General features: G+C 32.1%; 1 protein-coding gene across 1 annotated transcript in view; it reads left to right on the forward strand.

Moving 5' to 3' along the window:
* Window positions 1-18863, forward strand: part of LOC143191222 (uncharacterized) — a 68709-nt gene that overhangs the window by 18920 nt on the left and 30926 nt on the right. Inside the window, exon 2 of the mRNA XM_076396097.1 lies at window positions 4013-4224. Coding sequence (XP_076252212.1) covers window positions 4090-4224 — 135 coding nt within the window. The 5' untranslated portion in view covers window positions 4013-4089. The remainder of the gene's footprint in view (window positions 1-4012; window positions 4225-18863) is intronic.

Here is an 18863-nt window from a genome sequence, read left to right on the forward strand (position 1 = left end):
TCCACCATTTATCAAATACTTCCTCTGTATGTCTATCGAGTTCATCCAAACCGGTGTTATGGTTGATATCTTCCAAATTAAATCCTTCCACATATCCAAACAGTTTTTGATAGAATATCCTTCTCGACCAGCAATATATCTGCAATTAATTATTAATAAATATAATGACCAACAAAACCTAATTGAAAGCTATTGTAACTTTTACCTTATTCTATCGATTTTTGCTGCCTTTACACTTTTTTTTGTTACTGTCTTTCCAAGAGTGCCACAATGAACCATTTTAAAATATTCAAGTTTCATCAAGATACACAAAGTCAAATAGTTTATCTTCCTTGGTATTATTTTATGCCTTTAAAAAATGAATTCTTATTAAGGCAATGTCTGGAAGTTCCATTAAATCTCTCCGAGGATTATCTTTACATCATTTAAACCCTATGCCCTGTAAGAGGGAATGAAAGGATGTCTTACATCCCTCAAAAATATGCATGTCCCTAACTCTTGTATGTATACTTTCCAGGCAGACAATTTTCTTTAAAATAATTTTATTACATTATGTTTATATCGATAAAACAGTTTGTGTACTTACTGTTCTTATACATTTCGTATATTTGATAGAGCCGATTTCAAGATATTCAAGATTCGCAACCCACATTGTATGGAGACGGGTTTTCATGGGTAAATCTAACGAATTATTCTTCAATTTGTAAGCGATGTTATTCACAGTACCCACACTAATATTTACGCGGCCACAACCTGCTAAAAACATTTTCAATAAAATTCTTGGAATTTATATTATTTAATATCATCAATAATTACCTCTCTAATGGAAATTATGGGCAAAAGGGGGCTTCCATTATCTCGTTCCTTTTCGAAATAACGTATTAAAGCCGCAATCAATTTGTGACCCTGACTATTTATTGTTTTCGCATTTTCAAACGAAATGATATAATATATTACAGACAGATAAATAATCAAAGCCCTAAAATAACGTTTGTCGGTTTTTAATCTGTAGTAATAATAAATAATATTTTAAATAATTTTAGGTACGTCTGACAACCGGCCGCCGTCCGTTTGTCAGAATTCTTTAACGCAATAGTGTTAAAAGGTTTTAAGTCTTACCTATAAATTATTGTGACTCTATAATTAACTGTAGTTTTAAGATATACTATAATATTAAAATAAATTATATTATATAACATTTTTTTTCAATTGTTTTATTCAGATAAACATTTTTTTGTATGTCATAGTCAAACTGAACTAAAACTCAGAGTTGATGTGGCAATATTGCAATGTTTCAACGTCACAAATATCCATGATGCAATACTAAAAAAACTTTGAACAGACTATATATATATATATATATATATATATATATATATATATATATATATATATATATATATATATATATATATATATATATATATATATATATATATATATATATGGATTGAATTAATTCAAGAACACAATGGAAAATTATTATTTTTTTAGATAAATATCAAAACTATCGAATTTAACAGTTAGGCTATCTTGTTGTTTGCTGTTAAAGTATTTAAAATACTACGCATCTTTACCAATAGATGTAGTTGACTAATATACATGCAAGTATTTAATAAATTGTATGAATAACTATCAAAGGTGTATCACATGTGGATAAATTATGCTAAATTTTCATTTATTATAAATGATAATCTAAAATTTTTATGAATATCAATAGCAAATGAAAGAATTCTTATTTAATAAACTATTATGAAAACCTATTTATATAAATCTTATATCGATATTGGAATATGCATATATATTTTAGTGCTTGCGTGTAGAATGGTAAATAATATATTTTTCTTCCGAACTTTATCGATGCTTAGGTTTAACTTTTTGTTGTAGGGTTAACTTAAGAGGATAGTTTTTGGTATTAATGTTAGGAATAATAAGATAAAACAATAACTAAAGCATAAATTTATATGTAAAATATTCATAAATTTATTTGAAAAAATATATTTTTAGGAAAAAAAATTTGCTCAAAATTGGAAAAGCTTGTACTCAAAAAATTAAAGTATATTTTTTAAATATTAATTGAAATTTATTAAATAGGTATTGAGAGGCAGATTGTAGTTTATCTAATAATACTAAAAATATTGCCAAAAACGAAAAATGAAATATTTATACATATCATCAATTTATTCATAATTTTAATACTTATGAAGTCAAAGATAGATATGGAAAATAAGAAATATTTGGATGAACTGAGAAATTTATATTTTTTTGGCATCAAGAAGAAATTGCAGAATTTTGAAAAGAAAGATTAATTAATAGAATTTAACAATATTTTGTACAGAGATAATTTGAGAAAATTATACGTACGAATGTTCACGCCTATAATGAACTAAGCACAAAATAATATTATGCCTATAATTATACTTTTGAACTACTATCCTAAAGAAAAGGACAGGAAATGTTTCATATACACAAAACGCAAAGAGAGTATATGAAGATTTAATTTTAGAAAAATAATTAATTGTAAAGGGATAAACAAAATTGATTTTTGTCTACGATTTCGTGGGATTCAATTTCTCTAACATATTTTATTCACTATTACTATTCTGGTGACTGAATATTACTCATATAAGATTTTCTCTAACATAACATTAGACTAAAAGTAGTGTAGATCAGACTCACAATTATAGAATATACTGGTTGTTCGAAAGATATTCCCAACATGATATAAATCAAAGAGTCAACTTATGAGATCTTCAATTAATTACCAATGCGCATACGTAACCAATGAAGAACTATGTGATGATCTCGAAATTAACTGCAGTTACAAAGCTATCCAAAACTTCTCCTTAAAACATAAAATAACATTATTAAATCACAGCAATGTAGAATCACAGCAGGAAATCAGAAGATTGAAGCGAAGACAAATCATATTAACTTGTATAAGTATTTAATCTCAGCTTTAGCTTAGTAGTCTAATTTAATTTTAATTGGGGAAATATATACACACACTTATCCTTTTATAAAGTCTTTTCAAAATTATTTTGTACATACGTCATATAAATTTATGACGTCAAAACGTGGCAATGTTGCCGCATCAACTCTGAGTTTTAGATGAGTTGGGCTTTGATATACAACAAAATTCTAATCTAAAAAAAATAATTGAACAAAAATATTATCAAATATATTTTATTTTAACATTATAGTACATCTATCTGTAAAAAGTGTGTATAGTACATGTGTAAAAAAAACTACAGTTAATTATACAGTCACAATAGTTTATAGGTTAGAGTTATAACCTCTTATCATTATTGCTTTAAATAATTTAGCATAATTCTGACAACCGGGTGACTTTGACAAGCTTCGTTCGTTTACGCGTTTTTAACTAGAACAAAATGACAAGGAAAATGTTGTCTGATTCTGAAGCCAATTTACAAGTTTCTGAAGGGAATACATTAAACATCTTGATGATGTATGTACAAAAAAACTTTGAATAGACTATATATTGATTCAATTTATAGCATAAAAGTAATGATTTAATTTTGTAAATTTGGATTGTATCTATTCTGATCTATATCATATCGAATGTAAGATATAAAATGTAATGTACAATGTAAGAATGCAAAAAAGACTAAACAGGATGTAAACGAACAACCAATAACCCACTAGAGAATCTTGAATTATATTATAACACTGCAGCAATTTAGATACAAGAGTGTTGATACAGATGGGTTAATTTATTTATCTGATTAAGTTCAGAAAATAAATATTTTATAAACAATGTATTTCATTTTGGAATTTTTGTCATGCTTCATAATATTTTTACGACTTATGAATACAGTCATTTGAATATTCGTGTATACGATCATAATTTAGTTGTAATAAAAAGTTAACATATCCATTATTGTCCTACAAAAACATGAACAGAATAGTTCCACAGTCAATATACATGTATATGATGGATTTAGATACCAGCATAGACGTAGAAAAAAGTTTACGACTAATAATTTTCCAGGTTTATACAAAGCAGGGGTAGTTAAGTTCCCCCTTAAGGAAATTCGGATTGAGGATAGCGAATAGATTATCGGAATAATGGAGGAGAACAAAATTGATCAGATAAGCGACGACACGGAACGTCAATATCCTTTGGCATCGCCAAGGGATCATCAGCTGTGGGTTAATCTGAGTTCGCTGGGAGAAGGAAACATTTTCGCTACATTGCCTATGGTGAGTAACAATTTTTTAATAGCGTACTTTTTTTAATAGTGCATTGTTAATTTTATTGTATAATTACATAAGGTATATCGTATTTATTTAAATTATGTTGTTTATTTTTTGCTAATGTGTTTCTGCATTAAAATATTTGGTTTTATTTATTTGCTTATATTAGGAATTTTAAAAATATTACAAGAAAAATTAAATTATAGATTTATGCAATTATGTAATTTGATTATAGTTTTAAAATTAGTTTGTTTATATTTTAGTCAGTTTTATAACTATAATAATATTATAAATAATAATATAGTAAACATAACAGTATAATAATTTTTTAAAATCATTGGGATTGGGATTGATGTTGATATTTAAAACTAATATATACAGACAATAGACAAGATAATATGATTATCTGACCTATACACAATATTTATTTATTAGTAAGGTGTTGACTATTTGCAAAGAAAACAGCTGCAATTCTTCGCCAAATAGATTCGAGGAGTATCTGAAAGTTTCCAATGGAACGTTATTTCTTGTTATACCAAAAAATTCCTCCAAAACATTAAAGTCCCCTCTAACGATTGAATTATTTTGAGGTTTGGATATTGCTCTGGCTTGGGAAGATGCTTGATGATATTTCGATCCTACTTAAACCAATATTAAATATTTTGGAAAGAAGCTAAAGCAGGTGTACCACAAGGAAGTGTACTGGGACCAATGCTTTATCTACTTTACACTTGTGATATACCACAAATGGAAAATATCACGATGGCTACATTTGCTGATGATACTGTGATTATAGCTGTCGGAGACAATAGTGAAGAAGCCTCACGAAAATTACAACAGGCAAGTGACAATATAAATAATTGGACACAAGCTTGGAAAATAAGAATTAATGAAAGTAAATCTGTACATGTGCAGTTCACCTATAAACAGACCATACTAGCACCAATAACATTAAATAACACTATCATTCCATATAGCAACAACGCTAAATATCTCGGAATGAATTTCGATGCAAAACTTCGCTGGAAGGAACATATAAAGAAGAAAAGAGAAGAACTGGAATTAAAATATAGAAAAATGTACTGGCTAATTGGAAGAAAATTACAATTATCAGTACATAATAAATTGCTATTATATAAGCAAATATTGAAACCTATATGGACATACGGAGTTCAACTATGGGGATGTTCTGTAAAGAGTAACATTAATAAAATACAAATTTTTCAGAACAAAGTCCTGAGAGATGTTATGGGTGCACCCAAATACTATAGAACTGATTACCTACATCGAGACCTTCAGATACCCACAGTCAGTCAAGAAATCAAGGGAATTGCAAGAGGGCATGAGGAAAGACTCCATTCTCATACTAATATTGAAATATTGCAACTTTTGGATACCACCAGAACAGGACACAGACTCAAAAGAATCAAACCATCTGATCTTGTGTAGTGTTGTGTAGTGAGGTGCATATATTAAAAAATTCAGCAGTGACATGTATAAACATTATTTCACCAGAGACTGAGTTAGGGCCGATGGGTCCTCCTAGTTATATACCTAGATTTCAGTTAGCATATAGCACAAATTGTAGGTTAGACGGAAACGACTAGTAACAATATATTAATTAAATAATTAAAAAAATATATATTTCGGCTATACATGGGTGCATTATCTTGGAATATGGTAGTTTTAGCAGCTGGTCATAGTAAGAACTTCATCGAAGAAATTGCACATTTAACCGATCGCTTGTTTTAACCATCATAGAACAAAGTGTATAATATACTGAAATATAACCTATAGTCTTTTAAAAAATTTTTTTAGTAATACGTCATGGATATTTGTGACGTCGAAACATTGCAATGTTGCCGCATCAACTCTGAGTTTTAGTTGAGTTTGGCTTTGACATACAAGAAAATTTTAATCTGAATTAAATAATTGAACAAAAATGTTATCAAATATAATTTATTTTAACATTATAGTACATCCAATACATATATTATCGAAGGACTTAAAACTACAATTGAGAATACAGATATAATAGTTGGTAGTTAGTTGATAGGTTAGATAGTTTGTAGGTTTTTGTTTATATTAAATTAATTTCTTGTTTTGTGTGTCAAATTATATTTGATAAAATTTTTGTTCAATTATTTTATTTATATTAGAATTTTTTTGTATGTCAAGCCAAACGAAACTAAAACTCAGAGTTGATGCGACAACATTGCAATATTTCGACGTCACAAATATCCATGACGCATTACTAAAAAAACTTTCAATAGACTATATAGTCCGTTCAATAAAACAGTGAACCCGCGTCATCTGAAATAATGACATCAAAACGTCGTAATGTTGCCTCATCAACTCTGAGTTTTAGTTCATTTTGGCTTTAATATATAATAAAATTCTAGTTTAAATGAAAATAGTGAAAGAAAAACGCTATCAAATATAATTTATTTTAACATTATTGTATATCTAATGCATATATTATCGAATGATTTAAACTGTATTTAAGGATACAGTTATAATAGTTTGTAGGTTAGGGGTGTGTTTGATTATGTTTATTTTGAGCTCTTTTCCACACCACCTATGAGGTAGAATTCTAGGCGCTTTTTTTATATTGCGGTATCCCTCGGAGGCCTAATTCAATTAATTAACAATTGTATATTCATATAATGTGTTTTACTTTTATTAGAGAGCTTATTTACCCTTTACGTTTAGTTCTTATTTCGTTGGGTACAGTGTTTCCTTGTAAAGTCATTTTGATATCACTATATTTCTCCCTAGTTTGTTCTGTTACAATCAGTATACATCTTTTTTGATAAATTAGATTTAATCACTGCATTCTCCCTAATATATTTGCCATTTCCGCAAAAGAGTTATATTCTGAACAATTACACACATATCTATGCACATACATCTTTCACACTCTATAATACAATTCCTACAGTTATCGTATATTAATTATATACAAACCTTTAGTTGTTTCCATCCTTTGTCGTGTAAATTTTCAGCATTGAATCATAATCCTATATTCAGAAAGTTTCATTCAAGTGAATAACTAAGCTGCCAATTTCCAATCTATCCAACATTTGTTCATGGTTCCATCATTTGTCAATTTCTTCTTCAATGTATCTGATCGAGTTCATCCAAACCGTAGGTGTTATTAACAATTCCTGTTTCCAGCATAAAAAACTATATACCTGCAATGAATTATTAATAAATGTTATAACTAATAAAATCTAATCCAACGTTTATATTTTTCCATCAACTTTTGTTTTCTTTTACACTATTTTTATTATCCTCTTGTTATGAGTGACCATTGGGTATATTGGTCACATTCTGAAATATCCATGTCTCATCTAAATACACAAATTGAAATAATTGAAGTCTTCCTTGATTTTATTTTATGCTCTTAAAATGTTTATTCTTTTAAAACCAATGTCTGGAAGTTCTACTAGACTTTTTCATAGATTATACAACATTTGCAGGTTTATAACCTAATATTTTAAAGAATTTGGCAGACTTTTGACAACCGGACGGCTTTGCTAGGATGATTCGGTTACATGTTCGAACGTATCAGGCAGAATTGTGTCTATTTTTAATTAGAATAAAATGAGAAAGAAAATGTTCCCTGATTCTAAAACGAATTTACAAATTGCGACAAGCAATACAATAAACATCTTGATGACGTGAGTTCACTGCAATTTTGAAAGGTTTGGCATGTAAACTGAGCTACACATTCGCGTCGTATTAGTTACACTGAAGGAGTGTTGCCAAAATGTACAACAAGAACTACGATAATGAATGATGAACCCCTGTACAAATATTGACCTAGAGTTCAATCAGTGAATGCCCTCATACTACAGATGTAGACAAGATATGATAATCAATATTAGTTCGCGTGATATACTTCTTCATTGCAACTACACAAATCGAAACAATTTCGCATATCTGATGTTTGGCGTTTGTTTTATGCGATATCAATTTAATGCGCATCTGCTTTATTATTTTAATTGAATATTAACAGAAGGTGGCAACTATGATACTTTAGTATGCCTCCGTAACTGTTTCATAAAATAATTATAGAAAATTATTTTATTGTTTTTTTTTGTTCTGGGCTAAAAGACCAGGCGGTGGAATGCATGACGCATACCTGGTCGCGGAGACTTGCCCTGGAGTGACAAGTTGGACCGGGTTATGTGGGACTGCCTCTGGGCTTACCAATACACTAAACCGAAACCGCCTCACAGTTGACCCCTGTGGATCGCTACTGCTACTGCATTAAATTTGGGGATATGACACCCGCTGATCGGGCAGCCGTTATTGGCACGAGGGCCCGGCGATTCTATTGATTCGCGAACCTGAGTTAACACACAACTGGATACTGTTGTATGGGGGCAAAAGTTATGACTGTAGCGACGTATGAGGTCGTTTCAGCATGGAAAGGGGGGGGGGCTTGACGGTGACGCGGTGCTAAGCTCCCAGCATGTCGACCAGCTCGCGAACAAGCGCGTTTTCAGAAGAACTTGAGCTGAGTTGTTGTTTGTGGAATGATTGAGATATGAAGTGCTTGATTTCTGGAGTGTCAGTTTCCCTATGAATTTAATTATTTCTGACAAATCATGGAGCGTTTAATATTCTCCTGAGCAGCTTATTTTGGAAAACTTGAAGCCGTTTGACCTGGTTGGGTGTAACAAACTTGAAGTAGACATTAGATCCGTAGAGGAGTACGGACCGAATTAACATCTTGTAAAATAAGCATTTGCTGGAGATGGGAAGTCTGCTAGAAAGGCAGATCCGAGAAGATAGCAGGTTTGCTATCCCCGAACCTTTTTGGATTGCTTTCTGGATTTGGGAATGCCAACCGAACCGGCGGTCGAGGTGAAGACCTAGGTATGTGACGTTATCCAGCCATGAAATTATTGCGGTGTCGATCTTAAGTTGCGTGACGTGCAGTGCGTAACGCTTCTCATGGAAATTGATGGTCTGGGTTTGATTTGCAACCTCCAGAATTTGAACCACTTGACGGCATGATCGAGCTGCTTCTGTAAACGTTCATGAATTGTAACTTTGAACCTGGCGGCCGTGAAGAAAGCAGTGTCGTCAGCGTAAAACGCGACGTCAATGTGCTCTTTTCTCGGCAGATCTGAAATAAAGAGGTTAAATAAGGCTGGAGCCAGCGGGGAAGCTTGAGGTACGCCAGCATCGATTTGATTACGACTGGAAGGTGATTCCCTGATCTTGACCTGGAAAGATCTGTCCGAGAGATAGGACTTGATGAGAGCGGTTAGGTCTTCTGGGAGGCCTAACAGCACGCAATTTGCGATCAATCCGTCGTGCCAGACCTTGTCGAAGGCTTTGGGTGGGTCCAGAAGAACTGCTCCAAGCTTTTTACGTTGGTCAAGATCGTAATGGATGTGTGCATCCAGACGGGTAGCCTGATGAACAGATGAGTGGTGAGCGCGAAAGCCGAATTGTTTATCTGGAATGATGTTGTTTTCCTTTGTGAAAGAGTTGAGAGCGTAAAGTATTGCCCACTCGGCAAGCTTCGAAATGGCGCTGAGAAAGCTGATAGGCCTGTAATCAGATGGAGATGATTTTGCTCCTTTATTGGGTATAACCGCTATATATTTTATTGTTGTATTACTGATTTAGGATAACGGATCTCTTCGATAAGTAAATAATAGATTTTTCATAATTTATCGTTTTAAGCTTTGCATTCAGTTATGTCTAGGTATTTAATTTCGTAGCTGGTTTTCTGTTAGTTAATTAACAGCCACTGAAAATTTTAATCATTTAGTTACCATAATTTTATGGGATTCATCTTTGCATCTTTTAATTACGAATTATTTTTTTTGCTATGACGAATCATATAATCTTAATAATTTCAGTTAATTTAAATATTTCTTTTGATAATATCTTTATTAGATATTAGTATAATCTTAATTATAAATTAATTTATTACTACATTTCATTCAGTATACATTTCATATTAGTACTTGGATTAATTCACAAGGAAGACTCTTGCGAGATAAATACATCAATATGTATTCTTCAACAATTTAAATATAATAAATTTATTATTTCTGATCCCGTTTTTAAAATTTCATTCATCTATGATCCGATTTCATTTACTCGTTCATGATCCCTCAATAATATTAACACATTATAATCAATTAATTGCTAATTTAATTAACTATCTGCTAATTGCTGGGCTAAAATCTTATGCATTTTTGGAATTTCATTTTGAGTTTTCTTCAAATAATTACTTTGATCTGAAAGGTAATAAAACAATAATATAATGTGAAAATCTTAACGTATTAAACGTACATAAACTTGACGCGCTGCTTGATATCTGAACTATTGATTTGAGAATTGGAGTCGTGTTGATAAACTAGTGAGACTCAATATTTTGCAGTCATTACAGATAAAGTCTTCAGGGAGGAAGCTCTATTGCTTTTTTGAGTTTTAGACAGAAACAACAAGGAGGCGGGGGAAATGCGTCATGCATAGCGTAGACCAAGTCCCAAAATCCAGTACCTAACGAATAAACGCCGAAATGTCCGTCAATTTTTAGAATTCCAATAATGTTTTATTTTGTGTTTGTAGTTCATTCATATTGCTACTTTATTCTGTAGGTCACAGTTAAAAATAAATACATACATACATCGTACATTTAATAAAACTTCAAATTTTTGACCCATGGGTTGGGGTAAATGTCCCGTGTCTATGGGCCAAAATCCTATTCATGGGGTAAAAGTCCTAATGTGAAACAAATATTTGTGTAAATACATTTTTATTAAAAACACGTATATACTTTTTTATACACTAGAATAAGAAACTACTCAGTAGAACAAAAGCTTAAATGAATGATACATATTGATATCAAGGACATAAATTTAAAATTTTTTGACACACTTTTTTGGCACACATTTTTTCTAAATAAAATAATGAACGAATTTCTAAATTTCTAAATACTTTTGTACATTTTTATACTTTTGTACACAAATATCCCATTTTCATAGTCCGAACATTCCTCGTGCCATCACTTTCTGCACTGACTGCACTGGATTACTTGATTTTGATTCTTGTCCATAAGTTTGCTGGTAAAGCGCGCAGATGGTTTCTTCATCTTGAATATCCAGTTTAGTATTAATATCAAACAATAAACTTCCTTTTCCACGGCTTTTAATTAATTTTCTAGCTTCTTTTTTTCTTTCCGTTTGTAGCTTTTGTATTCGATTGTTTTCTAATTCTTCCTTATTTGGGATTGATGTAACAATTTTTGATGATTTCCCATTTGTTATTTTTAAACACACTTTGGAGCTTTAAGATATTTCACATCGTATGGCGATTTAGGGTTTGTTAGTATCATGGAATGTTCTTTACTTGAAGTGTTTTCACATAGCTGGCACTCCCGAGACGTAGATGGTTTAGGTCATGTGCTAGGGCCTGGTTTAAATGTGTTTTCTCTTTGAGATTCTTTAGTAAAATCTATTAAATGTATGTTATCATTAAAGTATTCAACATCCATTATATCAGCGGTTTGATGCGGAACCTAGTCTGCGTTTTCGTCTTCGGTTACAAATGATGGTAAACAATATTTATCTCCGAACATAAATCTATTCAAAGGTGTTACTCAGCAGGATATGAACGCATTAGTACCTTTTTCCACTGTAGAGCTCTTTAAATAGGCGAAATGTTTTGTAATCTCTTTGAGCGACTTGGAAAAACACCGATCGAGCGGTTGAACTTTATAGCTTAAATGTGGTGGTATGCTCAATAAATGAATATAATTTGCCTTGCAAAATTTGACTTCTTCTAGACTGCAGTGTGAAATATGATTATCTAATATAAGCAACACCGGATCTGTTTCGGTTCTTAGTTCTTACATGTTTCTGGAAATATTTTAATGCTGCTGAAATAGCTCCGTATTCATGTATCCACTATTTGATATAAACATCACAGACTCAGGGGGTGCACAGATAGAAGTTCAGGTTTAGAACGTTTTCTAGGAAAAATCAGGGCTGGAGGGATGTAATGACCGGATGAACTAAAATAACAGACGACTGTCATCAGTTGCCTACTCTTAGCCGATGTTACTTTGTTTACACTTTGTTTGCTTTTGCTTAATATAAGTTTAGGTATCCTATTGGGAACTGTTGAGATACCGCTTTAGTCCATGTTATGGGTTCGGCTTGTTGAAATTTGTATTTAGATATAACTTAGATAAAATTGAGTGTTATTAAAGCTCATCATTCTTTCAACGCTTGTTTTTGGGGAGTCCGTAAAACAAACTTATGTCTTTTTAAAAATGATTGTGTCCAGTCTTCTCCAGCTAGCTGAGTCTGTTTATTAAAATTGTGTGTAATAATATTGTTTACTGCCAACTGGTAGGCTAAATGTCGGAAAGACTTTTTTACTATCCCATAAAACCGTGCATCCATTTGTTGCAATAATCTGCTAACTGAGCTTCTTGATCTGGATTAAAAGTGCTCTTAAAACGCTCAAGCGAAGTAACACCACAGCCCATTTTTAAACGTTTTCTAAGTGAAAATTCATCAATTTTAAAATCGCGTGCTATACGCAAAATCTCAAGCATATCATCAGTCACTCGTTTTTGGTTTGTCATTCTCTTTTAATTTCTGATATATAGGAATATCTGCTCTTAAAAAGCACAAACTCCATTCAGCATTATAAGCGCCGACAAAAGATAAAAACATGGGTGAATAGCTTACGAAAACGGTAATCAGTCTCACACTATAGTATTTGCCTAAAAGTGTATACATATGTTTAATGCCTTAAGTTTTCTAGTTAAAAAATTATAGAATAAAGATAATTTTTAAACTTACCTCATTTTAAAGTCAATGCTTCCAAGAATTCCCAAATCACTTACACACCTACCTTCCCGCTCGAAAGAGTAATGACATAGAAAAAAAGTAATGAAAACTGCCACACAAAATTACGGTTGATTTCTTAAAACCAGCGCAATAGAGGAAAGGACTTCCGTAGAGGACTTTTTTCTCGGTCCTCGCTACCTAGCCCGAAAAAAGTCGGACTTGCTCATAAAACGACTGGTTTGAGTCGGTTATATCGGACTAAATTTTACTCAAAACCTCTTTCAGCGGAACCTCTGATCTTTTGTTGATATTTCGTCAAGTTGAAGATGATACCGTAGTCGGATAATCTTTCCTGGGCACAACGATCTATCAAGAGCTAGGTGTCTATACTTTTGGCTATAATCGTGTGATACCTAGTGACCAAGAAATTCATCAAGGTTGTGAGAGCAATGACCTGAAAAACCGACTCCAGTGGAGACGAGGCACATCGGTCAACTCCAAAATAATTTTTTTTCCAAGTGCCACGAAATCAATTACAAGTAACTAAAAATAATTAAAAATAAATATCAGAAAATAAATATCCAGACTTTCAGAACGTCAATCTCTCGATATATCTGGGAATATCTGACGAAACAGCTTGAAATACTGAGGTTTTTGTACCTGCGAAAGTGACCTTGTTAGACCCATAGAGAACAATGCTTTCTTTCGATGGTATGCACGGATCAATGACATCAATGACGTGAGTGATATAAACAGTCTTGGCTGACTTGATATATTAGATAACTATACATGGAGCCTAGTATATTGTGTTATGAAAATATTATTTTGTTTTTATTTTAAATGACGCCTATTAATTTGTTGGATTTACTAATTGTTAAATATTAAATTTTGAAAATATGCAATAATTTATGTTTATTCTCAATAAGTTTTTTACGATATGTTTTTCGATATCTCGTTGTTTTAGGTTTATGGATTTAAATATATATGTAACATAAAAATAATATAAAATTTATTGACATGTGGATATCTATATATATAAATATATAAATATTATATATATAAAATATTAAATGTAAATATTTATTTGTACGTTTAAATGATGTACAATGAAAGCGATGTAGTAAAGTACTATAAATAGATGATAGTAAACGGTAGCAAATACTCGCTAATTGTTCTTGAGCTCGGAAAGGTAATGCAAGGGGTTTAAGGAAATTAATTATAAGATTGTTTGTATTTTAGGTTTTAGAGAAATTATTATTTTTTGCTTGAATGAAATTAGAACTATCAGAACCATCAATAACTGATACTATTATTAGGATTGTGAAGTAGTTTTGAGGGATTTTCGTGGACGTATAGATAACGTATATTTTATTAGCTCTGAATATATCATATTGCACCAATTGCGAAACACAATTTGCGAATATTATAGTTTTCCTATTTAAATAAAAATGTTATTGTAAGTCTCCGGTATTGCTTATAAATTATATTTTAAGTTCTAAATATAATTTGAATGTTTTTGAAATTTTAATTTCGTTGTATTTGATAAAACACCTGGTCAGCTGAAGAATGTTATATACTGACTTTCCAGAAACATAATTATGAGTAATTTGGAATGACAGTAAGATAATTGAAGTGTCATAGGACGGCTGGAGTTGACCAAGCGGAGTCAAAAGTAATTCAGGTTGATGGTGAAATATTCTTTCAACAGCTGTACATTCTATTCGTATAAATTTGGGAATCGAAGAGTGTTCCATCAGCGTGTGAGAGAGCAATAATTGTTCCTATACTGAGAAAAGAGATAGTAAACATTGCAAAAATTATCGACGTATAAGTCTCATATCAATTGTAGAAGAACTGTTTATGAGAATCATTGAAATGAGAGTTCAAAGAGTTTGCAAAGAACCAAGCCAGAATTTAGATCAAATTGCGGCTGTGCAGATAAAATTTTCGCATTCCACGAGATGATACAAAAGAATTTGTAATATGTGAACAGCGTGCGACTGTCGTTTTGACTGATGTTCGCTGAATTCGATTCTATACTGCATACATATTGCTTGACCTTCCCTTTGGCTAGCTTTGGACACTGATCCCTAGAGTATCCCCTAAAAATTATTGGGAGATGGAGAGCTACGTATGAATACGAATCATTTGTCAAATTCATTTTTATTTTGAGTTAGTTCGCCCAAGAGATGTTGTATCTCCACTTTTTTTCAATATAGTACTCGATTAAATTACACGAAATGTTTTTAAAAATAGATTTGATCTTCAATATGAAACTTCTTGATCTTATGTTTGCTGATAATATTGCTGTATTCGCTGATACATATGTTGAGGCTTTTAACATTTTTCCTAGTTAGCGTTGCAGAACTTGTGATTTAAGGAGGAAAATATAATGACTACTGACGGATCATCTGCTATTGTAAATCTCAACGGGATCCAGTTAGAGCAAATGCAGAGTTCAGTGATAACAGAAGAAGAAAGTGAAAGTGGTATTTACTGTTGAAGTAATAAGCCGAAACGTCCAAGGCTTTCGCTTCCCTAAAATGATGCTTGTGGGAAAGATAAACTATTATAATCAATATTAAAATTTGTCTTTTTCCACCGCTTATATTAACAATCATTCTGTATTGCTCTAGAACTTGTTAACACCTCCAAAACTTCAAAACCCTATTACAGTATGATATTTATAAGCTTGAGATTTTCCAAATGCGATGCTTTAGACAAATTCTACATGTTTATTTCCCCGAGATTGTATTATAAATGATGTTATTTGTTTGAGATACTACAATTAGTGTACAGTTGAGGTATACATTTAGAGATATAGATTACAATGAAAGGTTTACATAATTACGAATTCTTCATGTAACGAAATCGAACAAAAGAAAGAAAACTATGTCTTTGCAATATAAAACGTGCCTACACCGGGAATATTTAGAGGATCCATTTTCCAAGTTCTATTTAGATTGTTCATTAATATCGAGGAGCACTATTTATTCATCCACAATACAAAAATTACAAAAAATTCAATGCTATTTTAATATTTCATCTTGCTTTTGTAATGAGTGAACTAAATGTAATTCAATTTTAAACACACAACAAGCTGTAAGCTTAGTGTATTCATCAGAGATTCTGCTTTTTTTTCTGATTTGCATTTATTTTGATCACATGGTCTGGTTGAGAAGCATTTGCATTTTGGTGTTATAATATTTTTTAATTAATTATTTACTTATTTTTTGTATTCTAGTTCAATATTTCATAGCTTTTTTAGAAAAGAGAGATTTAACCTAATGTTATTTTTACTTTTACCAGTTAGGATCAGCTGATGACTCATGACTAATGACTCTAACTGATACTTCTTACTGTTGGTAAGGATGGTGCCCGTAACCGGTAACACCGTTAAGAAGCACGGGGGTTTGACGAGGACATGGCGTCGTTATCACACAATACAGCTTGCGATATCTGAGTTAATAGTTCAATGGAAAAGGTCGAGACAATTGGGAGTAAGAGCACGACGGGGTAGTGTCGGCTGTGATAGAATAAGGCTGGATAGTTATTGGCCTATCAACCAGCTCGGTAATACATCTATTAACCGAGAGACGAAGAGCGGAGGAATATTTCGAGTAGAGCTCCGATATGAAATCGTGAACATGGGGGACATCTGTTTCTCTATGAATTTGATTATTCTTGACGAACCAGGAGGAGGATTATTCTCCTGAGAATTTTGTTATAAAAAACTTGAAAACGTTTGACCTGACTAGATGAGAGGACACTGGAGCCGTATAGAACGACTGATCGAACCAGCATCTTATACAGGAGAGATTTTATTGAGGGGGAAGCCTGCAAATCCGGCTGATGATTGGGAACAGCAGATTTACAAAACCTTGACCGTTATGGAGGGGCCCTTGAATCTGGGGATTCCACCTAACATTCCGATCGAAGATAAGACCGAGGTAGGTTGCCTCTACTGATCATGAAATTTGAGCGCTCTCGATTTTAAGACGCGAAATGCTCGATGAAAAATGTTTCTTGTGGAAGAAGATGGCCTGGGTTTTCTGTGGGTTGACTTGCAACCTCCAGAAATGTAACCACTGGACCGCCTCATTGCGTCATTTCTGGACTCTACTCTTGAAGAACTGTCGTTTGCGTAAAAAGCTGTCTCAATATGTAGTATCCTAGGGATATCTGAAAGAAAAATATTAAATAAAAGTTTTCCGGCTAGACAGAATATCTTTAATTTTCACCTGGATCGATCGGCCTGACAGAAATGATTTGATAAGAGCGGTTAGGTCATCGAGTAGACCTAATCGAATGCATTTCGACTTTAAGCCTTCGTGTCAAAGGATTTGGTTAGGTCCAAGAGGATACTTTTGGAAGTTTAGTTTTGCGGCCCGCCGATGGGCCTGATGAACGGCTGAGTTTTTGACGCGGAATCCGAATTACTCATCTGGAATGATATTGTTTGCGTTCGTAAAATAATTAAGAGCATAGAGAATTGCTCTTTCAGCAAGTTTAGAGATGGAACTTAATAGGCTGATAGGCCTGTAGTCAGGAGGTGATGACTTAGCTCCTTTTTTGGGGAATATTAGATGAATGACTGTTTCCATATGAATGGGAAGTGCTGCAGCCTAAGAATAGCATTGATGATATAAGTTAGTTCGGAGCGCTGCTTCTAGAGAAGCTTTTTGAGTTGGGCTATCGAGATATTATCGAAACACGAGGTCTTCTTGTACCGAATAATTTACGTGAGTATTTTTGGAGTAATTAGGTGGTCTAGAAGAACTTGGAGGCACTTGAGAGTGAACGGAGCTGACATTCCTGATAATTTCATCGTTCTCAGCAAAGTTTACATTTGAAGCAGGTGGAAGGTGTTCCACCTGAGCCTCATTAATGCTAGAACACCAACATATGCTTCAAATATAAACTTTGCTGAGAACGATGACTAGGCAGAAATTTGTCTCAAAGTGTGGTTAATTCTACTCTTACACTTAGTCTCTTGTTGAAACTTTATGCAAATTATTTTAATGTTATATTTCAATATATTTCGGTTTGGTTATTGGTAAATGCATGAACAAATGACCAACCCTCATCTAGTTTTTAACATCTTTTCGATGTAATGATTGAATTTTGAAATTGAGATTTGATTTTAAGATATAAAATCAAATAGTTATTTAACGTTTATTATCCAATATTCCACGCATAATAATTTGAATTTGATAATATTACTAATATATATAACATAAAAACTAATCTAATAAGTGTTTGTATATTTAATTTAATATTTACCTACTGCGCATGCAATGCTATTTCTTTTATACCGAAAACGGAAAAAAGCTTGCCTATATATTATAAAATAAAAGTATCTCTGAGAATAAATAACTCTTTCGCATCTTTCGCACAGTTCTTTGTTTTTTTTTTCGATGTGACTACAAAAATATAGATATTGTTTTATCAATATTATATTGCTACGCCAAGATCAGGAATAGAAATTTAATGTTCTTTTAATGAGTTTTAATGGAAAATAATATTTGTAGTATTGTGGTCATAATATTTTATCCCGGCGTAAGAAATAATTCATTTAATGAGAAGTGAAGTTATGGTGTGATGGCTGAAACCAATTTAATTACTGATAAAGCAATGCTGCACGAGTTTAAATTATGGGTAAGATAAGTTTGACTTTAATCAAAATATTAGGTTTTAATTTTTCGCTTTTACGTATATTAATTTTCGTGTTAGTTGTTATATTAAATTAGCTATATATTTTCAGTTTGGCGCGCTAGTTTGGCGCTCACCGGATTTAGACCTAACTCTGAT

This window comes from Rhynchophorus ferrugineus, unplaced genomic scaffold (genome assembly GCF_030347505.1).
Source record: "Rhynchophorus ferrugineus isolate W39M unplaced genomic scaffold, kcgeb_rfMv2 rfM2, whole genome shotgun sequence".
Taxonomy (NCBI): domain Eukaryota; kingdom Metazoa; phylum Arthropoda; class Insecta; order Coleoptera; family Curculionidae; genus Rhynchophorus; species Rhynchophorus ferrugineus.